We start from the raw sequence: 22,941 nt of genomic DNA, 5'->3' as shown, positions 1-22,941 counted from the left end.
ATTGAAGCTGAAGAAGAAGAGTTCGTAATATATGTTTCGTTGAATGTTTATAAAATATTATTTACTAATCAATCAAGTATGACAATTACATGAAAACATTCATAAATATACACTGACTGATTTTTCTCATACAAGCATATCGTTCTTTCACCTATCTAAAGAAGAGAAAAAAGGAACCTGAGACATCCTTCTTGGACTCTGGCTCCATGATCTTCGAGGCGAAGGCACTGACGGCATCTTTCTCTCAGGATTCCTACTTCTTCTGCTCTTAATTTTTCCCTGCATCAAGATCCTCTCTCAATACTTATTATTTTGGAAATGCTAGAGGGATTGAAGCTTCAAATGGAACTATATCTTCTTACCTTTAATCTAAAGTGGTGTAGTTCACTTTCAAGTAAACCAAGTTTTGTCTTGAGCTGTTCAAGTGCCTCTTCAGCAACTTCAGGGTTTATGTCTGTAATGTCTTCTCCTGTTACACCTGCTGCCTGAGGGAAATTTGAATCCACACAAAGATGTTTAGAATTCTATTATGTTAGCATACTGTTTTGGGGTTTAAGATCATCAGAATTGCTGAGCTTATTACAGGGGAAAACTATGACCGTTCCTCTTACCTTTAGGATACTGGTGCAGAGACCTAATAGCTTCTGAGCAAGCTGCATTCTATCCTCTTTGGTTTCCTTCAGTTTGGTACTTAACTGATGCGTTTTGTCAAAGTTTGAATGTGGGTTCTTTCCAGAAGATGCTCGGTAAAAGGCAAGCTCTTCTTTGGCACGAGAAACACTCACATCTGCTCGCCGTAACTTCAGATTGAGCTCATCAAGCTGAAGTTTCAACACATTGTTTTCTTCCTGTTGCATATGACACCAAAGAAAGGGTAATAAGTACCAGAATAAAGAAGAGTAATTAAATAATTACACAGAGAAGTTAGAGATTTCTTGCCTTGATTCGAGCTTGATCACGAGTTCTCCATTCAGGGTTTTGATGAGACGATAGCTTATTCACTTCTCCTTCAAGCTCCATCACTTTTCTTTTATGACTAACATTCTCCTTCTGTTGAAAGTAAGAAGATTAAGATAGTTCTGTGACGACTTATTTGTTTTGTATAATGCGTAACACTAATTTTCTAACCTTAAGTAATTCATTCTCTTTCTTAAGCAGCTGCTCATACTGCCGATGTTCCTCGAGTTTTATCTGCGTGGTAACTAAATCTGTCTGCTTTCCTTCGATTTCCTGTATCCATCTACATCGAGATATTGTAAGAGAAACTATGATCAAACATCTGAAATCCATATTTCTGCTACTGGATTTGACAGAGTGCAACACTTGCTTACCCTTGCCTTTCCTCATTGTATTCATTGAGTTGCTGCTTGAGATGAGAGACTTCAAGATCCTATATACATAAAATTTCAGACAAGATATGTTTGATTATTATCACAAACTTATTAATATTTCTTCCTGGAGAAAAATTTACCGTTTCTCGTGAATCTGAACTATTATGTTGAAGCATCTCTGCTATCTTCAAGACTTGTTGACTATCCAAAAATGACTGAAAAAAAAGGAAAGCGGAAGAAGGAAAAAGGTCATTGACTTTCAGTTACCGGTTTCTACAGTAGATTAACAACAAGACAATGACTAATGTAACCAGGTTCCACAGAGATTAAAGATAAATTTTTATTTTTCATTACAGAAGCAGAAAACATGTAAAGACTACACAATATGGCAAGAAAAAAAAAGTTATATAACTACTTACCGCACAATTTGTCACATTCTGTTTGACTCCCAGCAAAACTCGATTAATATCATGTGTCATGCTATCCACCTTGGCGAGTTTTGAATTCAATAAAAATATCTGGGGAGCAGAAATACGAGATTAGAAAATAAAACTCCAAATGGATGCCAAACGTTTCAATATAACATATAGATAACATTTTCGACTAGTTACCTCTTTCTGCCGGGTTGCAACTACAGTTTCAAGCTCCTCAATTCGTAGCCTTGCAGCAGCAAGCTCCTCATCCTGCTCAGACCTCATTTGTTGTGCAATTCCCAACCCTATGCATCGGAAAGGAGAGCCAGAACCCCGAGGTTTCCCTGAACCTTTACTCAACGAAGAATCTATAGCTTGAGAAACATGGATTTCTGGCTTTACTTGCTCAGCCATTGCTTCCAACTCCTTGAACTGTTTGCAAAGGATCAGTCTTAGTAATGCCAGTCTTTTGGTAAACTTTTAAGGGTAGTCAATCATATCTCGGAACCATCTTTACCTTATGCATGTATTCTCTAGCCTGAGCCTCTGCATGCAGATTTAATTCCGAGATATGTGCACTGAGTTGATTTATCTGTTTTAGAGTAAACATACATATACCATCAAAATTTATTTAGACTGTCTTTAAGGATCTAGCTCTGTTCAAAATAACAAATTTTGTTACCTCGGTCTTTTGATCAGCCTTATTTCTCTCAAGTGCTTCTATATGCGTCTTAGCTTGCGCAAGATCCATATGCTTTTCATCTAAAATTCTTTGACCACACAAAAAAAGAAATGAGTTGCTTTAAACATATACCTATTTAGGTTGCTTAGTTTTTTCTAACCTTCTCATTTCCCCATCAGCATTTCTAGCACTTTCCATCTGCTGGCGTATGGTATGAAGCTCCATTTCCAGCTCCTCCCTTTGCAGACGCTGTCTTTCAGCTTCACCTTTGACAACATTAACCTATTGAAATACGCATCCGTCAGAAAATTAAACACATCGATTAAAATAAGCTGTTACATAGTAAAGAATTATTAGTTCTAACCTTGTTTTCAAGTACATTGATAGTATACTCAAGTTTCTCAACTGATCCTTCTAATAGCTTCACTTCTTCTTCTCTCTCATCGGCATATGTCTTTCTTGATTCAGCAATCTGTGAGAAGAGGATAAACGAATTTAAGGAAGTATTGCAAAAAGGACTGAGAAAATGGACGTATCTTGTCAAGTCTAATTGTGTTGTTGTCTACCTGTTGAGCTTCTATGTACCTAGCTTCCATTTCTTTAGCCTCAGATTTCATCTTCCCGAATTCTTCTTTCAGATTCACAATCTCATCTTGGAGATTATCCCTGTCATCGATGGCCTCATTCAGTGTTCTCTGGGTAAACGCAACTGTATCATTCAATTGTCCGAGAGCATTTCTTAGATTAAAGAGCTCCATCTCCATGCTCTCTGATACCTTCTTTGTCTGGATCAGTTCCTCCTCTAGAGAGCTTTTTTCTGCCAAGAGATCTTCAGCTTCCGCTCTAATGTCTTTATTTTCCGCTGACAGCTTTTCTTGGCACTTCCTTGCCTTTTCAGTATCCACTTCAAGGTTCTGAGTTATTTCTTTGCTCTCTTGCAGTTGAACTTCAAGCATTTGGGCGTGAGAAACAGCATCTTCGAGTTCAAAGGTTTTCAAAGATAGTGTCTTCTCTAAAGCTTCAACATGAACCATGATTTCCTTTGTTTCATCTTTCTTGTCCCTGGAATTGGAAGCAGATTCTTGTAGTAGGCTGAGGTCAAAAGACAACCCCTTTAAAACATCATCCTTTCTCAAAAGCTCATCCTGGAGATTCAGATTCTCAGACAACAAGTCTTGTACATCAATCTGCAAAGATTGAACAGTGTTTTCGAATCCTGAAGCCTTACTGACGTTTTCACATATCAGTTGCAACATTTTATCAGAAATAGCCACACCATCTCTGGTTAGTTTTTCCAGTATCTTGCTATCTTCAGCTAGATGTGAGCATTTGGCAATGCTTAACCTCGTGACATCTAGTGCTTTTAATTGATCTTCACCAAAATGTATGAACTTGTTCTTAAGGAATATGTTTTCCTTCTTCAACGAACTGACAACGTCAGAATAAACTTGTATATCCCTTTCTTTGATATCCAATTCTTCTGCAGTGACTGACTGGGAATGTTCGAGACTGTAAAGTTCAGAAGCTTTCATCGCCAGTTCTTGCTGTAGGCCAGTGATGCGAGACTCCAAGAAGATGACTCTTTCTCCAAAAACCTTGTTTACTTCGTCTATTTCGGTGATTTTTTGCACACTGCGATCAAGATCGGATGAGAGAACCTTGATTTTACTTTTTGCTTCAGTCAGCTCTTCTATCACTGAAACAGTCTCCAATTTGTTATCTACCAGACATCGGTCTTTGAGCTCACCCTCCACCTGGGAAACAAAAATTTTCTCTTTAAGATCCTCAACGATGGCATGATGATCAAGAAGCTCTCTATCCACAACTGCTAGACAAGAAGAATATTCTTTAACTGTTTGCGCCAGAACAAGCGACTCAACATCCTTTGAGCAAAGGTCCATTAAATAAAGCTGAACTTCAGTGTCAAAGAAATCATCTTTCTGATTCAGATGCCGCTCTTGCTCCAACAGAGTTGCTGCAAGGTTCCAATTGCTCAAATCTATTTCTTTCAGCAAAATATCAAGCTGAGACCCCATGCTGTTAGATCTTTGCAACATCAGCTCCTCCTGGTACTGTAAGCCTGAAATTTTCTGATCAAAACTGCTTAATTTGGTAGTAAGCAGATTAGTTGCTTCTTCATTTCTTGAAATTCTCTCAAAACCATTCTTTATATCAGTCAGTAGTTTACCCTTCAGATTTGCAAACATTTCAAGCTCCCTTCTTAATCTCAGATTGTTATCTCTTAATCCGGCTATGGAAGAGTTTGATACACAAAGACCACGTTGAAGCAGTCCATTTTCAGTATTGATCCCTGTAACGGTTTCTAACAAAATCCCCATATGGCATAGGTGTAGAACTGAGAGAGCACAATCCTTCATGATTATTTCTGACCAAATATCCTCAAGGAATAATCTAGCTGAGTTAGTTTCTGAAACCCAAGCCTTAAAGTCAGATAAATCATTGGCCATGCCAGTCAAGGCCACAGATGATTCATCTTGTAATTTTCTGACAACACTTTCCAGCTCTCCAACAAGATTTCCTATTCCCATCAAACTTGACTCGAATAGTTTCTCAAGGTACGCAAGTTTCTCATTTTCTTTGACATTTATGGTTTCCAGCTCCTGCAGCTTGTCAACTAAGGCGTTTTTCTCTCCAACCAAGCTGGTTTCCCTTTTCTTCTGCTTCTCCATGTCAAATTTCGTCTTTTCGTGCGCTATTATGAGCTCATTGACTGTGATATCTGCTTCTTTAATAACTCCTTGAGCCTCCTCAAATTTCTTAAGAACACACAACTTTTCTACATATTCTTGGTCAGCCTCTGTCTTTATCTTAGCTAATTCATGCTCCAAAGTCTGTAAAATAGCATAAGAATTTCAGATAAAAAATAAAGAGAGAAAATTTATAGCATCTGAGAGAATGTAAATAATAGGTGAAACCATAAATGCACAGTCCTATATGACTCAGGACGAGAAAAAAAAATTTTGAAAGGGACAAGAATAAACAGTTACTTGCCTTAAGTTTATGATCTGTGACTTCCATCCTGTGCTCATATTGTTCTTCCATGTCCTTCATCACAGTTTCAAGGTTGCAAAACTGTGCAGCAAGATTGTTCAAGTTGCTTAAGCTTCTTTTCTCAGATGCCTTTAGCTCTTCCTTCTCACCCTGGAGTTTGGCCATTTCAACTTGAACCTCCCTCAAGCTTACAAGTGCAGATTCCATTTCTTGCTTTAGCAGTATGATCACTTTACCTCTCTCACTAGACACCTTGCTGCTCAATTTCATGGACTCTGTATGATTGTTGTTTGGAGTCTTCTCTATGCAAGAGGAGACAACGACATTCCTTCCAGGTTCCTGTATTAAAATTTTCAAGTAAAAGACTAAGCACACTACTATACATAATAGAGGCATGATCGCTAATATAAGAAAAGTCTTAGCTCACCTGTCCTTCACTACAGTGGGCAGGAGAACCTAGTGAATTCTCTTCCTTAGGGTATTTTTCATGCTCTTGACACATATTTATGCATGATCTCAGTCCAGATATGCCACCCCTGAGCTCAGAAATCTTCTCTTTCATCGCCGAAATGCCAGTCTCCTCAATTTCTTCAAGCTTTTGTTCCATAGCAGAAGCATTCTTTTCTTCATCTAGAAGTTTGCTTCTAAATTCCTTACAGGTTGCTTCCAACTTTTGTACTTGTTGTTTCAGAGAAAGAATTGTTCCAGCAGATTCCGCAAGCTGAAAATCCTTTTGCTTCAACTCAAAAGCATGGGATTCGGTTACCTCAGAATATCGGTTGACAATTATTAGAGAAGCTGTTGCACAATCTGATGCTTCATAAATCAACCTTTCAGCCATCTTCAGCTTCTCTTGAAGCCTTGATATGGTCTCTGTTTTTGTGCACAACTGCGATTTCAGGAGGAGAACGTGTGTCTCCTTTTCCTCAAACTCTCTCTGGTGCGCTTCATTCATTACTATCGCTGCTCCTCTAAGAGACTTCAACATGGATTCTATATCGCATCGTTTTTTATTGGCATCCTCTAAACAGCTTTCAAGATCTTCAATCATTAATTCCCTCTCAGAAAGTATTCTTATTAATCCTCCAACCTGTTCAGATATCCATATCCTTTTATCTGGTAAGGAACCCGAAATGAGATCAGCCTGGTAACACGCATCTGTAAGGCCTTCATTCCCATTCAGAAGAATTTCTTCAAGCTCAGATGTGAGAAGTTCCATTTCGTTTGATATGATCTGTAGTTCAATGTCTTTGCCTCTGAGCTTTTCTTGCAACTTCTCATTATCCGTGGTCGTGTCTCGTAAGTTATCCTGCAGCTCCTCCATCTGAGTTTCTAAAATCTGTACCTGCTTTTCAGTCACGTTTTCTTTTGATTGGAAATCATTGACCTCCTTCTGAAGAACTTCAAGCTCATTCTGCAAACAGACAATCACCTCAGCAGTTGCAGCTTCAGCTTGCTTGCAAACTTCGTCCATTTCTTCATCTCCACATGCCTTAGAAGCAATATCACTCTTGTACAACATGTTCAACCTCTTAGCTTTTTCAAGAGATGCATGCATCTTCTTAAACTTTGTATCAATTGCCTTATCCTCTGCAGGGTTATCTTTGAACTCATTGCGCTGTTTGGACTTCATTGCTGGGATATCAAGCTCTTGCATTTGTAAAAGCTCAATATAGTTCTCCTTTATTCTCCTCAACTCCACTGCTTCTTGGATCAATATAAGGTTCTGTGATTTGAGAGCTTCAACTACAGATTTTGTCTCTCCCAGCTCACTATATACATTTTCTTGCTGCTTGCTTATCAAAAGTAGTTGGTCCTTCAACTCTCCAATATCGAATTTCAAGCGAACTGCCTGTGCCTCTGTATCACCACGTAGTGTTCTTTCCTCATCGAGTATAATTTTCAGTACATCTAAATCAAGCTGCAGTTTGATGATTTCTTCTACATAATTGACCTGCTGACCAGCAAGTGTTTCGTGCCACTCAACATTTTGAGTTCCCAACAGGGCCTGCAATATTTTGGCAAAATTCAACTGTTAAGTGAAAACGCTTAAGGGTAGCCTGCAGTCTGCAGAAACAATAACACAGATGATTGTGCGGATTAGTAAACCACACTGTACTTATTGTGCAAACCTTTTGTTTGTTTCCAATGCTATGTTCATTAGGTGTGCAAGCTCTGATATCGCTGACCATAGCCTGTAGATCATGGATTTCTCTGTAGAAGGAGGACGAGAAGACTTATCAAGGGCATGAAGAAAATGAGAACTCATTTGGCCATATACCAGGAAACAAACAAGAATCATCAAATCAGATTTGCTAACCTACTAAGCTTTGCATTCTCTTCCAGGCAAGAACCAAGATTACTTCTACATTTTTCAAGCTCGTAAGAGGTCTTTCTTAACTGCAATGGAAAAGACGTTAAGAAACTGAAACTGAAATTGAAAATATAGATTAAAAAGAAAACAGGAGAATAACTTATGAGAAAGAAAGGGAATCGACCTCCTCCTGTAGAGAACAATTTTCTTTGCTCATATGTGATGCACCCTGCGGCATAGCAAATAAAACAATATTATCATATAGTAACCAATGAAGCACAATCCATCTGGATATAAAGAGATATTTAACATATAGAAAGAGGTAAATAAATGTAACCTGTGGCTCTATTCCCTCATCAACATGTTTTTGCCAGTCAGAATTTTCATCAAGAAACTGGAAGAGCTGCAAGATCAATAGCTAAGGTTAAGGATGTCATTGCAATCGAAAAGAAGAATGAATCGATACTAGGATGTTGTGCTAACTAGAGGCACCTGGTTTCGCAGATTTGAGACTTCGCCCAGTAGAATTTCTCTCTCACCTTCTTCATAAAACTCTTGAAATCTGAAAGTACCATAATAACGAGTTTTTAATCTAAAAATCACACATTATCTTTAATTTCAGCATAAGATGTTTCCTGAAGATGTATCACCTTCTAAGTTGGTCCAGAAGCCTTATGTTTTCCAAGGCAAATCGAGTCAGTTCAGGATTTTTATCAATTTTAGCTTGAAGCAGCTGAATCTCTTCTGACAACACGTTATTCTCTTCCAGCAAAAAAGAATCTGTAGATATATGGTTGCCAAGAAGTGATTCCAGCCTCTGTATCTTGTCTTCTCGAAACCTGAGCATCATTTTTGTGCTCCTAGTATCTTCCTCCCTTTGTCGAACCTAAAGATAAATGATCATAAATGGATTCAGGCGATATCTGAAACATAAGTGGGAATGGGAACAGTGTAGGTGAAATAGAATTACCAAACGGTTTAGATGCTCTATCTCAGCTTCAAGCTTCTTAATTGAAGCATCAGCCACATGTTCCCTTCTTAATGAGCCAGCAAGTGTTATCTCCAAAGATTTCAACTGATATATAGATAGATACAGACTTTTAGTGGAATCATAAGGAAGAGGCATATGAATCCTCAGTAAAGCCTAACATAATTACACAAGTTAGTATACCTGCTTTCTAGACATCCTTACACAGCCTCCAGATTCATACACAAGCAAGTTACCAGCCTGCTGATGTCCTGTCTCATGCATTTCACTTGATGGCGAATCGACTTGTAATTCTGCAAAGTTGGCTGTTGCTGATCCAAATGACAATGCCCTGGATATGTTCTGGCGCTTGAGGAGGGAAAGCTCTTCCTGTTCCGCACACACAAAAAATTGTCTTAGCTTTTTTACAGCTTCACATAAAGAGCACCTAACGGCAGTTTAAAATGTTACACCTTTAAAAGTCGGATTTGACGGCGTAATTCCAGGACATCCTCGTTGGAATCTTCATTGACCACAGCCTAAATAATTTGAAACATAATATTTATCCAAAGGTTATTCATGATTTATCTCTCTCAAAACTTACAATATGGATTACACAGTGCAAACTTACATTGTTCTGGATTAGCTTTGCTCTCTGAGCAAATTTAAGAGTGTTTAGCGTCTCTGCTGCACAACTGCCAGTGATAAACGAGAGAAGCGATAGGTTGAACTGTTGAAGTTTTTTACTAACTATACGAGTTATTGTAACACTAGATCAAATTAGCTTTCAAAGAATACCTGACGGAAGGACTGGCATTAGCAATGATCATTGTTTTAGAATTGCCACCCAGTGAGTCCTGTAGATAAAATAATTACCGTTATATAATGCTAAAAACGATAGATTGCAATTTCAGTGAAGAAAGGAAATGAATTTAGATTTAACCTGAAGAAGAAATGTCAGCCTGGAATCACGATATGGAATATGCCTTGGTTTACCATTTGCCACATCCACAAGAACCATAATTACATGTCTGCAATCAATAATAACATATAGTAAAATTTCACATAACAACTAGTTGAGAAACTGAGTTATGCCAGGGAATAAACCATTCATTGATTACCCTAGTGTGGACAATGATTTATTGATACTAGCAGCTTCTTTTAGGCGGTCACCCTCAGCGCCAGAAGTTTTCTGCCTGTTACAGAATGCACAATGTTAGATGAGGTTCTACGGCAATACCAAGTAAAACGCACTATAGTTACCTCTCTGATCCAGCGAGATCAACCAAGTTTAGTCTTGCAAAACGCATATTAGCTGTTGAGTCTTTTTCCCATCTGCTCTCGATTACGCATGTAAATACACTATGTGATCGGCTGCTCTCTCTGTTCATATTTGTGGCTCCGACTCTTCGATTCAAAGAACCCTATTGTACAACAGATAAGATTTCAGGAACATTAAACATAAGACAAAAATGTTTGGTAGACGGCAGTACTAACCTGTGTGATAAGCCCTAAGATGTCTTGAACACTTTGTACTTCACATTCAGTGAGATTTTCCACATAGACACCGCTTTTAATGTCCTCTCGAAGCTAAACAGTGAAAACACATTAAAGAACTAAGCCTTGCGCATCTATTACACTTTCACCAACAAAAGAATATAAAAGTTACCTGCAAATTTGTTGAAGAAGGTTCAAGAAGGTCTGTAATTTGTTCATTGTAAATCTCAAGGAAAGAGCATTTGCAACTGTATTTAAGTCTCTCGTCTCTTCTGCTCTCTTCCTCCTGCAACCAGAACAATGAGGCAAGATGCAATTAGCAAGGTTACGATATCTCTGTAATAGAAATGGAAAAAGCTCTATCATAAGAGAATTACAGCTTGTATTCTTGCAAATAAAAACTCAAATATCCGAGGCATCATTCCTCTGTTGGGACTTGGTTTAAATTCTAAATCACTGACTTCCCCGAGCATTGTATATGTTTTTCCACTTCCTGTCTGCACAATCCCAACAAATTATTGCAAGTTAGGAACTGAAAGAAAAATAATGCCGAAGAAAGAAACTATCCCTACTCAGTCCTATTCTGAAAACTTAACTATCTCATCTCATTGTAATCTTGTAAGGATTTTCAAATAATTTCTTATAAGAGGACATGATATTAGACTAAGTGTCCTCACCAAATTGCCTAAAATGGGACATCTTTACAGCTCTATATAAAAAAAAACAGCTTTACCATGGTCACCAGAAAACACAAGGCTTGACAGAAATAAACTTGCTAGTGTTTAAAGCCTGAGGTAGTAGATCACTCTCATAACCATCTCTAGAATGAGAGAAGAATATACCTGGCCGTATGCAAATATACAGCTGTTGTAGCCAGACAAGCAATTTTCCACCATGGGCAGACCGGCTACCCGAAAAAGGGTTTCCTACAAATTTAGAATGCAAAAAAACTTTCACATATACGAAGAAAAGGAAACCAAATTTTCTGCTTTCGTTGTGAGTCTTACCTGGTCAATTGTCTCACACGCCACGTGATCGAACTGGAATCGTGTTTCTGGTGGTCCAATCCATGCTACGCATTGCGAGCTTTCTTGCTTTAAGCACCTATTGTACCCATTTGTACTCTTCTCCATGCTATTAAGTGGTCGGACACGTATAAGAATCTGCAATTCATTCAGTAACCATCAATGTGTGCCACCTAACAGAAACTTCTTAAAGTCGAAAACAAGTTGTTAAAAGAAGCAACTTGGTCCAGCTAATGAACCTAGATGTATACTGGACAGTGAACACTGAGAAGAGTAATGCAATTCAAAGACCATGGGAACAAATTTCTACCTGTACGTTGTGATCCATCCAGAAAGATGGATCCTCCTTAAGGCTAAAGTGAGGAACTTCGACCGAGTTAACAACTGCTGAAACTTGTCCAGAAGAACTAGACAAGCCTTTATACAACGACGCATAACCACCAACTCTAACAGCTCCAGTCCCATCAAGCTTCCCTCGGTAACAAGATCCCGGAGGCTTAGAAACACTCTTAGTAGGCGTATTCTGCGTCGAATTGGTCTCTGAATGAGCTCTCCCAACAACTCTACCAGTTTTAGGAGTGGTATTCAACAAACCCGCATTCGTTGTGTTAGTGATAGAATCACACTTATCTCCCCAACCAAACCGATTCTTAGAAAACGCGGCGGCTGCTGATCGATACTTATCAGGCGTCCGTAAAGGCAATGCTGGATCTGGGTTCTTAGCTCTAGGCTTAGAAGGAGTTCTATCGATCTTACTTCCACATTCCTTTTCGTGTTTAGGATTCTTCAATGAGGTTTGAGACAAAAGCGAAGCTCTGAGATTTTCAGGAATATTCTCGATTTCGCCATCGTGATTGTCGGAATCTCTACGGGAAAGCTTGGTCTCCTTTGACATTATAATACCCTAATCTGAAACAAAAACTAGATAAAACCAAGTTCAGAATTCACGAAATCGACACACGAGAAATGATAAATTTAGAAACTTGGAATCCATAGCTAAAGCTAAGAAGCTCGTTGGGTTTTTTAACGCTGAAATAGAAATGAAAATTTTCTCACCTGTGTAATGAATTGAGCAGCAAAATCCAAAATTTCTCGAGCTTGTAAAGAGTTCTATCTATCTCTCTTCAAACTCTCTCTCCCTCTCTCTCTTTTTCTCTCTCTCTAGATTCGCATGATTTCAGCAGTGAAGCAGGACGGAGAAAGGAATGTAAATGAAGGATGAAGATGAAACGGACGGCCGAGATTGCATCTTAGGTTTTGCACTTTGAGGCGCTGTTCGAATTTGAATTTGGAAAGGGCTTTCTCGCGTAATAAAGTAGGCTTGTAGAGGTTAGTTTCGTAAATGACAAACCTATTTATTTTATTTTTCAAAAATATTCAACGGCTAATACAGTGAAAAAGGAGAATAGGGCCCATTCTAATTCAAAATATATTTTCCAGCCGCTTGCTTATACCAAAGTTCGAGATAAAATGAAAAAGCATATTATATAGATGGTTTAAATTTTGGATAGGATTTGGGTTGATCGGTTAAACATATACCAATAAAAAGAGACTATAAAATACAACCTTAAAAAACTTCATGGGACATTCATTGGTTTTGTTTGTCTTTTTGATAAATAACTTTTTGGTTGATTACGATTTAGAATGATTATCATTTGACAATAATTTTAACGCAAAGTTGTAGAAGAGTGAGTATGTTTGTCTGTTCTTTTCTCGATCGTGCCGGAGCAAAACGACGATGACCGTAACAACGAATAAAGTAAAACGATAGATAAAGACTGTAACAGAGGTGTCGTTAAAATAAATGGAGGTATCACTTCACGAGTCGTCAAAAAATTCAGCGACCAAAAAATCAAAACAAGTCGTCTCCTCCGAACAATCAGTGACTGAATTTTTGTAAAAAACTTGCCGTCTATTCTTCATTTCCTTCTTTAATTTTTAGTCGTTGGATTCTATCCCAGCAATCCTAAAAAAAAAAACAGACTATTATGAAATCAATTAGTGGGAAAATTACTTTTCCCCTTATTTACTTACTATCTTGCCATCAAAATATTTAGTATTTTTTGTCTTTTTTTGGCAAAAAATATTAGTCGTTAATTATGTAAATTTTGACTATTTTACTTAAGTAACTCGAGGAGTAACAACAAATTACATTCGGGTTAGGAATTGGACCTGGGACAACTAAATTTCAATCGGGTCGGGTTATAAAGTTTCCCCTATAAAAACCTCTCCGATGATAATCCCCGCTTCTTTGATCCCTCGACGATTTCTTCTTTCCGTCGTCTCTTCCGATCACCCAATTGAGCTCCGCTTCACTTTCTCAGGCTAAGGGTATGTACATACTTTCAATTAGGGTTTCGAGGAACACATCACCTTGAATTTGTGTCCCCAATTTCGTCTCGATTAGATATCAACGAGGGTTTTGTTCTTGTTTCTTGGCTAAACAACAAAATTTGATGAATTTGTTCTTGGGTCTCTTTCAGATAAGTAAGATGGATGCTGTTATTCCCAAATTTCTTGTATTTGTACGGAAAAATTTGATGATGGTATGTTTCCCTTGTAGGTTTTCGTTGAGTCGTGAATCTGTTCTTGCTCCTGATTCTTTTCAGTAGTTCGTTTGCTATCTGGGAAGAAAAATTGTCAGGCCACTCTTTGCATTTGAAGTTTTTAATATGTCTGAATTCAACGGCAACGAGACTTCCTCAGGTTATATATGCAGCTTTTTACATGGTTTCTTAATTATGTTACTCCATTATCTGAAACTGGTGACTGTTTTTAGGAGTTTTCGTTTCACACGTAAGTAGAAACGAGCAACGTTGAGGTGATCATGAACATGTTTGTGAACGTTCATATCATCAGTGTCTTGCATTCTCCTAGTTTGGCTCTAGTCATAATCTACTTATTGTGCAATGCACAGCGTTTTGTGTTAATTGTATATAGAACATTTTTCTGTTTGAGATCTTGATATACGCAACAAGTCCCACCCATAGCAGTTACAAACTGAAACTATTTACACTACCAAAACCTGGTCATAGCTTCACTGACTTGTGATGATATCTCGTGTAGATTATGAGAGCAATGATGAAGAGTCTGATGGGCCTGAACTTCAAGTAGTTACTGAGGAAGATCATCTACTACCGAAAAGGGAGTACTTTTCAGCTGCATTTTCTTTGAGTAGCTTAAATTCCAGAGCTTCTGTGTTTGACGACGAAGATTATGATGAGGATGAAGGACAAGAGGAGAAACACGTGCCAGTTGAAAAATCTTTTGATCCAGGAGAGAGGGAACCAGGTTTGCTTTTGCAATTGCCGTTTCTTGAACAGAAAGATTAGCACACTGTATTCTGTACTTTTGTTTTGTCATTTCACTACTCTCTAATTGGTTTAGTTGAGTTATTCTCAACACTTATACTTGTTGAGCTCGGGAAAATAATAGCTTGCTAAGTTGGAGTCCAGTGCGTCATAAATCCTTGAGATCAGAACTCTTGGAATTTTTCTTATATGCCTTGTGAGCTAGTGATTATGAGACACAACACATTATTGTTTTGCAGTTGTCTTGTTGGAGGAAAATCACGTGGGGTATGAAAAGGAGGCTGGCATCTTGGGAAATAAGGATCAGATGGACACAGGAGATGTCCAGAAGGTCAGCAAGAATGATTTCGGTGTCTCAGACAACATCTTTTTTGTTGTGGGATGATTTTGTTCTGTTAGTGATCTCATTGAAACATTCAGGAGGAGCTGGATGACTTATCAGAATGTAATTTGGATGAGAAAAGCGTCACCCCGCTGCCTACGTTGTATCTGGATGATGATGGTATGGTCATCTTACAATTCTCTGAGATATTTGCTATTCAAGAGCCACGGCAGAAACGGCAGAAGAGAGAAATTAGATGTATCACTTATAGAGGTATGTGATCTGGAACGGTCTTCCTAATTTTGTTTATTCTCAAAATCCTTTGAATTTTTTGTTCTGTCCATTGGCTTGTTAAAATCTGCAACAACAATAAGTTTTCTCAAGATTTTCAGTATCTCCCGTTCAATTCTAAAGGCCATTAGGTGTCGAAAGCATGAGAAGTTTTTTGTATGTGGCTCAGTCTCTTCTTGGCAAGAATATATTAGATATGTATATTTGGTGCCTCTGAAATGATATACATTTTTTTTCTGTTTCTCTCTTTTTGTCTCTGCATTCTTCTTTTCTGTTTATAATTCATCTCTTCATATGAGACTCTTACATCATAGCCTTCTTCCGTACAGAAAAATACATATCTATGGATATTTCTGAGCTTGTTGAAGACGATGAGGAGGTACTCCTGAAGAGCCATGGTAGGATTAACACTCATGAGAAAGAAGCTAATCAAATTCAGCTGGCTGTTCCCTTACCAATCAGAGAGTGTTCACAGCTGGTAAAATCTGGCACAGTAAGGGATACTTCATCAGAATCGAGAGAATTTACCACGCTAGGAAGGGATTCATGTATCATGGGTGAACTGGTGAAGCAGGACTTAAAAGACGATAATTCATCTCTTTGTCAGTCTCAATTAACAATGGAAGTTTTCCCTCTTGACCAGCAAGAATGGGAACATCTAATACTCTGGGAAAATTCTCCTGAATTTAGTGATAATCTGGTAAGGGCTTCAAATCTGGACTTGAGTCGGAAGGTATGCTGGTTCAGGTGAGGGCTTCAAATTCAGTGACTGAACAAGAAAGCTTAAATGTGATGAACTCTGGAGGGCAAGCTCAAGCTGACAATAATATGCTCGTGCCTTTTTGTGTAAATCCCTTGGAGTCTTTTGGCTCAAGAGGTTCCCAGTCTACAAATGAGTCCACTAACAAAAGTAGACATCATCCACAACTCCTAAGATTAGAATCCGAGCGGGATGAAGATCATCATAGTGAAAATGACGATGCTGGATGGGAGAATTTAAAGCAGCTTAATAGTGACGCTCTTGGGCGCTTGAGTGGATTTGCATTGCAAGATAGGGATATGTGTGATGAGTCATGGTTAGATAGCATAATATGGGAGTCAGATAAAGATTTGAGCAGGTCTAAACTAATATTTGATCTTCAAGATGAGCAAATGATCTTTGAAGTTCCGAATAATAAGGAAAGAAAATATCTTCAACTTCATGCGGGATCTAGGATTGTATCTCGATCTTCAAAATCCAAGGATGGATCCTTTCAAGAAGGCTGTGGATCAAATTCTGGGTGGCAATTCAATATTTCTAATGACAAATTCTATAGGAAGGGGAAAAGCTCTCAGAAACTGCAAGGAAATGCTAAGAAATCTGGCGTACACAGTTTGAGAGTTTTTCATTCGGCACTAGCGATTAAATTGCAGACGATGAAGATTAAATTAAGCAAGTAAGTGAGTCATTCGTATTTTTACATCTTATTGTATTTGTACGCTTCATTGTTACATTACGTCTCTTGTGTGCTCGCAATGTTGCCACTGGATATAGTTTTAAAATACATCCTTAGTTTAGTGGTTTATGTTAAAAAGTTTTGATTTAACTCATTGCAGTAAAGAGAAAGCAAATTTCCACCGGCCCAAAGCTCTGTGGTATCCACATGACAATGAGCTAGCCATCAAGCAGCAAGAAAAGTTAACCACCCAAAGATCCATGAAAATTGTAGTTAAGAGTCTGGGGGGTAAAGGATCACTGCTACACGTCGGCAGAGAGGAATCTGTCTCCTCTTTAAAAGCCAAGGCTTCTAGAAAGCTAGGTTGTTTGTTTTCCTTTCACTTTTTGTCTACCGCATTATGACATGGATTCTATTCGGAGGACATACTGTACTATCAGTTTCACTGGCAAATCTTAGAGCTTATCTGCTACAATTGTTTTGCAGATTATAAGGAAACAGAAGCAATGAGAATGTTTTATATGGGGAAGGAACTTGAGGATGAAAAGTCTCTTGCTGAACAAAATGTTCAACCCAATTCTCTTGTCCATCTTTTACGTACCAAGGTACATTTGTGGCCATGGGCACAAAAGCTTCCGGACGAAAATAGATCTTTAAGACCTCCTGGGGCATTCAAGAAGAAATCTGACCTATCTAATCAAGATGGCCATGTTTTCTTGATGGAGTAAGATAATTTCTATATGAGACTTACCTGTCAAATTTGGAACTTTGTTTTGTTACTTTATGGCTTTTGCAGTTATCTTGATCTTTGTCTTTAAGTCACCGTTACTTTTCATTAATCTGTGTAGATATTGCGAAGAGAGGCCGTTGATACTCAGCAATGCAGGAATGGGTGCAAATTTGTGCACGTATTATCAGAAGTCATCCCCAGAGGATCAACATGGGAACTTGCTGCGCAATCAAAGTGATACCTTAGGGAGTGTGATTATTCTAGAACATGGGGACAAATCCCCTTTCCTTGGGGAAATACACGGTGGTTGCAGTCAGTCATCTGTTGAAACAAACATGTACAAAGCACCTGTTTTTCCTCATAGGTTGCAATCAACAGATTATTTGTTGGTCCGGTCTGCTAAAGGAAAGCTCTCTCTAAGGCGTATTGACAAGATAGTTGCTGTTGGACAACAGGTTTGTCTTTTGTAAGATTTCTCTCTTACAATTGCTGTCCAGAGAAAGTACTACTGCTTATATATACAGTATTGAAGAATGAGTCTTTTGCTCAACAAAAAAAAAAAAAAAAGAATGAGTCTATGTGGCCATGCTTGTGATTAGTAATGCATCAATAGATCTTACTGGCCTAACCATATTAAATATCTTCCTTTCGCGCTACCACGTATTACTTTGCTACTTTCGTTGGTACTTTGGCGTCTATGCCCGAGCAAAATTTTAGAAGAAGTGATGGAAGAGATGAATAAATGTATCTTGTTAGGAAAGGTACTCTAGTAATCAGAGAGACGTGTCAGTAATATTTAAGTCACAAGAGTCGGTTATGAGTTTCACTAGCAGTCGATATTTACGTCCCAAAGTTATGAATGGCAATCTACATCTTATTTTTCTTTCATTTTTAACTGTCATAGTGCCGGCATGCTGAGAATATATTTTCCGTAGGAACCTCGAATGGAAATAATGTCTCCTGCATCAAAGAATCTACATACTTATTTGGTGAACAGATTGGTGGCCTATGTGTATCAAGAGTTTAAGCTTCGAGACCGTATTGCTGCCGATGAGCTGTCTTTCTTATTTTCTAACGTCTCAGATGCAACTGTCAGGAAAAACATGAAAGTTTGTGCCGATTTAGAGGTATTCGCCAAATTCTCACTTTCTCATAAGCGGCATCTAGAGTTGCATGCGTACTCTTTCTCTTTGTTTTGCATCATCAATTCATCATCATGCAATTCTGACATGGACAAAAAAAATGCAGAGAGATGAAAATGGCAAGCCTTGCTGGTCCAAGAAACGTAATTTTGACAAGATTCTACTTGGGTTGAACACTCTGGTGGCACCAGAGGATGTAAGTCTCGATTTCGAGTTCATTTCATGTTTAACATACACGCCATATGTTTTATACTGTTTGGATGCAGTTAGTGAGATTTTAAGAGCTATTTCTGGGAAAATCATTTTCAAGATGCATGGTTTTCTATGGTTTGTTGGCCTAGGTGTGTTCCTATGAGAGTATGCTAGCTGGGCTGTTCCGGCTCAAACAATTAGGGATCACCTGGTTTACATTGCCTGCCAGCATATCAACCGCATTGGCTCGGCTCCCAGATGAAGCGATTGCCGCTGCATCACATGTTGAGAGGGAGTTGCAGATTACTCCATGGAATCTGAGCAGTAGTTTTGTTACTTGTACAACTCAGGTGAACGTCACTTATATTGGGAATTTTTATAGCCAGTGAGCTCTTATCTATATGTTGTAACCCTAATCCATAAAAGGCGTGATCAGTTATGTGTTCTCATTTATAGATACGCTTGAGCGATATATTATAAGTTCTTTGCAAGTAAGACTAGAATCTATTTTAGCTATATCTTCTCTAGTTTTCTTGAGAGTCATTTTGAATCATGTCAGTGGAAGTGGATATGACGCTCCTGATCAGTCATAACTCACGCTTTTGTTACTAGGCTGGTTTGATGCTCATTTATCTGATTTTCATCTTTGGGTTTAAGTAGGGCAGAGAAAATATAGAACGTTTGGAAATTACTGGAGTTGGTGATCCCTCTGAACGGGGTCTAGGATTCAGCTACATCCAAGTTGCACGAAAAGCATCAGCTGCATCCGAACATATGAAGAAAAAGGTAGCAGCCTGTCGCGGAGTCCCAACTGTCACTGGTACAGATGCTGATCCTCGCAGATTAAGCATGGAAGCAGCTCGAGAGGTTCGCTTCTTTATTTCAGATTGTCTATGAACCTAAAAGGGCATGCTCTCATATCTTTTACTAGTTTTCCCATTTCTTCTAGACTTCTGCCATACTAAAGGCCATCTAAAATTTGACTTTGTGAGATATGGTTTGGCTGGATCTCTTTATAGGTTCTTCTCAAGTTCAATGTTCCTGATGAGATAATTGCTAAGCAAACTCGACGGCATCGTACAGCTATGATACGCAAGCTATCAAGTGAGCAGGCTGCATCTGGTGGTAAGGTTGACCCCACAAGAATAGGTATGTTTGCACGTGGCCAGAGAATGTCTTTCCTACAGTTGCAACAGCAGGCCAGAGAAAGGTGTCAGGAGATTTGGGATAGGCAACGTCTGTCCCTTTCAGCTTGTGATGGTGATGGGAACGAAAGTGAAAATGAGGCAAACAGTGACTTGGACTCCTTTGTTGGAGATCTGGAAAATCTACTTGATGTTGAGGGTGCTGGGGAGGGGGAAGAATCTTATAAGTCTATGAATGAAAAGTTGGATGGAGTGAAGGGCCTCAAGATGAGACGGTGGCCATCTCAAGTTGAGAAAGACGAAGAAAATGAAGATGAAGCTGCTGAATATGCCGAGTTATGCCGATTGCTGATGCAAGGTACGTGCTTTAAAGCTTAAACTAAGCATTTGCGCTATCAGCTAAAGATCTTCTTCTTAATGAATCACTGACTGGTGGTGCTTATGTAGATGAGAATCACAAGAAGAAAAAGAAGATGAAAGTTGTGGGAGAGGGAATGGGATCCTTTCCTCCTCCACGGCCCAATGTTGAACCTGTCATTGACAAGAAATCTATTGCCACCCAACCTGATGCATCTTTCTTAATCGTGAATGAGAGCACCGTCAAAGACACCACAAACGTCAGTATAAGTTTGGAAATTTCAAACTCTTTTATTCTTTTCTTTTTCGATGACTGTGTCAACTCATTAGGTCTTGCATTTGCTGACAAACTTGTATCTTGTATCCTCCTAAATTGACAGGCTGATAAAGCTACTTTTAAGGCCCACAAAGATAAACAGGTAACAGAGATCGGCACTCCTATAGGCCAGCTGAAGAAGCTCAAAATACTGAAGGAAAACCAAAAGGTACAATCAAATCAGGTCAACATGTGTAAACTATATTTTTTAATTTTTTTGGGTGACTCTGAGGTGTTGTCTTTTCTCTCGGTCCAAACCAGGTATTCAAGGAAAAAAAAACAGCAAGAGCGAACTTCGTCTGTGGAGCCTGTGGTCAGGTATAATTGCTTGTTAGACTAGATTATAAATCTAAACTTGCTTCGAAGAGAAAAACGTTTGACTTTTATCTTCATGTCAGCATGGACACATGAAAACCAATAAACACTGCCCAAAATACAGAGGAAATACAGAATCACATTCGGAAAGTATATATATGAAGAAGTCTACTGGAAAACTGAGTTCTTCAGATCTATCAGGCGAGGTCTGGCTGAAACCTATCGAGAACCAGAAGCCTGCGCCAAAAAGTGCTACAAAAATTTCTGTAAATGAAGCTACGAAAGTAGGTGATTCAACTTCCAAAACTCCAGGAAGTTCTGACCTAGCAGCTGTGTCTGATATAGACTCTGGGACTAAGTTGACGTCTAGGAAACTCAAGATTTCAAGTAAGGCAAAACCTAGAGCATCAATGGTTGAATCTGACAGTCCTTCCCATTCATTGATGCCTGCATTTAGCAGAGAGAGAGAGGAGAGCGAGTCTCACAATCCTTCTGTTTCTGGACAACTCTTACCTAGTACAGAGACAAATCAGGCTGCCTCAAGTAGGAACACTATTTCAGTTCCGCATCCATCGTTAAGCACGGATAAAGATCAAGCTGAATCTTGTAGGCCTCATCGCATTATATGGCCGCCAACAGAAAAAGAACATCCGCAGAAGAAACTTGTTATTAAATGTTTAAAAGAGATAACTGATCATGACAGCGGTAGTCTTGAAGAGACTCCACAGTTTGAGTCCAGGACAACAAAAAGAATGGCAGAACTGGCAGATTTTCAGAGGCAGCAGAGACTCAGATTGTCAGATAACTGTCTAAACTGGGGAGCAAAAGAGGATAGAATATGGCGGAAAGAACAAGATATAAGTACGGAAAGGCACAGGGAGGGAAAGGTGAGAAGAGATTATGATGATATTACTGTATCAAAAAATCGCAGTGAGATAGCTGAGATCAGAAGATACAAAGAGGTTATATGGAGTGAGAGGGGGGAAGAGGAACGACAAAAAGCCAAGCAGAAAAAGAACCTGCAACGCGAAATAATAGAAGATTATCCTCCTCGAAGAAAAGAAAGAAAATTGTCAGAAAGAGGTCAGAACATCAACAGCCTGTGTGTATCTGACTTTGAAAGGAACGGGACAGAGTATGCACGTCAACCAAAACGACGAAAAAAAGGACAGGTAAAAAATCTTCGTTGCTTCCATATTTAACTTTTGTTCACTTAATGTTATTGCTCTATAACCACGTTGCTTGCTTTCATGTGTTTACATCCGAACCATTGTTGAGATCAAACTGGAACTCACAGTTTTGTTGTCTTGCCATAAAATGAAAGGAGGCATTGAAGTTTAAATCTAAAAACTAGATGAAACCAAGTGATACATGATCCTAAGAGCTCTCTGAAACTCATCTTTGTTTTTTTTCTCTATTCATTTGCCAACAGGTTGGCCTAGCAAACATCTTGGAAAGCATAGTGGACACACTGAGAGCCAAAGAGGTAAGCGTGTCATACCTCTTCTTGAAACCAGTTTCGAAAAAGGAGGCTCCCAACTATCTTGACATTGTGAAACGCCCAATGGATCTCTCGACAATCCGGGATAAGGTACGGAGGATGGAGTACAGTGACAGAGAGCAATTTAGACACGATGTCTGGCAGATCAAGTTTAATGCTCATCTTTACAATGACGGGCGTAACCCGGTAATACCGCCTTTAGCAGATGAGTTGCTGGTAAAATGTGATCGCTTGTTGCTAGAATATAGAGATGAGTTAACAGAAGCAGAGAAAGGTATAGTAGATTCCAGTGACTCATTGAGATAGATTGTTTAGCTTAGCTCCTAATGATTTGCATTGCAAAAGCCCTGCCTATACTTCTGACACGTAAAATACGATTAATTTCTGTTAATGGAAGAAATTTTAAATTAGAATAGAAATCAGTGTACATGATAATAAAATTACGCACGATGGAAAATTAGAATATCGAAATAGTTTTGATGATGCAATTTTTTCCCTATAATTGCATTACACAAGACGCAAACGGATATAACATTAACATGATCATGATCATACGCAAATTAAAAAATAATTTTAACCAGAAAATTTCTGGTAATAAACATTAATATTTTATACTATAAAGGATAATAAGTATGTTTCTCA

At 38.6% G+C, this 22,941-nt stretch overlaps 2 protein-coding genes across 4 annotated transcripts; one reads left to right on the top strand and one right to left on the bottom strand.

The window, feature by feature from the left end:
* Positions 1-32: 32 nt before the first annotated feature.
* Positions 33-12,624, bottom strand: LOC9321359 (kinesin-like protein KIN-12D). Of its 3 annotated transcripts, none has more exons than XM_021031985.1 (37): positions 12,298-12,557; positions 11,552-12,150; positions 11,224-11,379; positions 11,059-11,142; positions 10,594-10,713; positions 10,389-10,502; positions 10,217-10,309; positions 9,983-10,143; positions 9,841-9,915; positions 9,663-9,750; positions 9,518-9,576; positions 9,351-9,414; positions 9,193-9,258; positions 8,924-9,109; positions 8,723-8,827; positions 8,403-8,638; positions 8,245-8,314; positions 8,090-8,155; positions 7,937-7,981; positions 7,759-7,838; positions 7,571-7,652; positions 5,866-7,446; positions 5,439-5,777; positions 2,993-5,278; positions 2,791-2,898; positions 2,587-2,708; positions 2,427-2,514; positions 2,262-2,336; positions 1,943-2,176; positions 1,751-1,849; positions 1,472-1,546; positions 1,332-1,390; positions 1,129-1,240; positions 940-1,050; positions 612-848; positions 363-485; positions 33-279 (listed from the first exon to the last, which is right to left on the bottom strand). In XM_021031985.1, exons 2-37 carry the CDS (start codon positions 12,134-12,136, stop codon positions 148-150), a joined length of 8,316 nt encoding a protein of 2,771 aa, XP_020887644.1. In that variant the 5' UTR covers positions 12,137-12,150; positions 12,298-12,557; the 3' UTR covers positions 33-147. The 3 variants fall into 3 exon arrangements, with proteins under 3 accessions (XP_020887644.1, XP_020887643.1, XP_020887645.1); XM_021031984.1 differs by having other exon boundaries at positions 35-279; positions 11,552-12,162; XM_021031986.1 differs by lacking the exons at positions 33-279; positions 363-485; positions 612-848; ... (5 more) ...; positions 1,943-2,176; positions 2,262-2,336 and having other exon boundaries at positions 2,427-2,506; positions 11,552-12,162; positions 12,298-12,624.
* A 763-nt stretch (positions 12,625-13,387) lies between these two features.
* Positions 13,388-22,787, top strand: LOC9321358 (transcription initiation factor TFIID subunit 1b). Its single transcript, XM_021032265.1, is given in 20 exon segments — positions 13,388-13,572; positions 13,805-13,947; positions 14,308-14,532; positions 14,792-14,883; positions 14,973-15,147; positions 15,495-15,860; positions 15,863-16,601; positions 16,762-16,964; positions 17,088-17,325; positions 17,450-17,786; positions 18,267-18,458; positions 18,580-18,669; positions 18,815-19,015; positions 19,326-19,532; positions 19,685-20,168; positions 20,258-20,427; positions 20,548-20,652; positions 20,745-20,801; positions 20,882-21,970; positions 22,231-22,787. Coding segments are annotated over 19 exon segments (5,379 nt in total). The 5' UTR covers positions 13,388-13,572; positions 13,805-13,913; the 3' UTR covers positions 22,606-22,787.
* Positions 22,788-22,941: the final 154 nt, after the last annotated feature.

Source organism: Arabidopsis lyrata (genome assembly GCF_000004255.2).
Source record: "Arabidopsis lyrata subsp. lyrata unplaced genomic scaffold ARALYscaffold_3, whole genome shotgun sequence".
Lineage (NCBI taxonomy): Eukaryota > Viridiplantae > Streptophyta > Magnoliopsida > Brassicales > Brassicaceae > Arabidopsis > Arabidopsis lyrata.
This window is presented reverse-complemented; position numbering and strand designations above follow the sequence as displayed.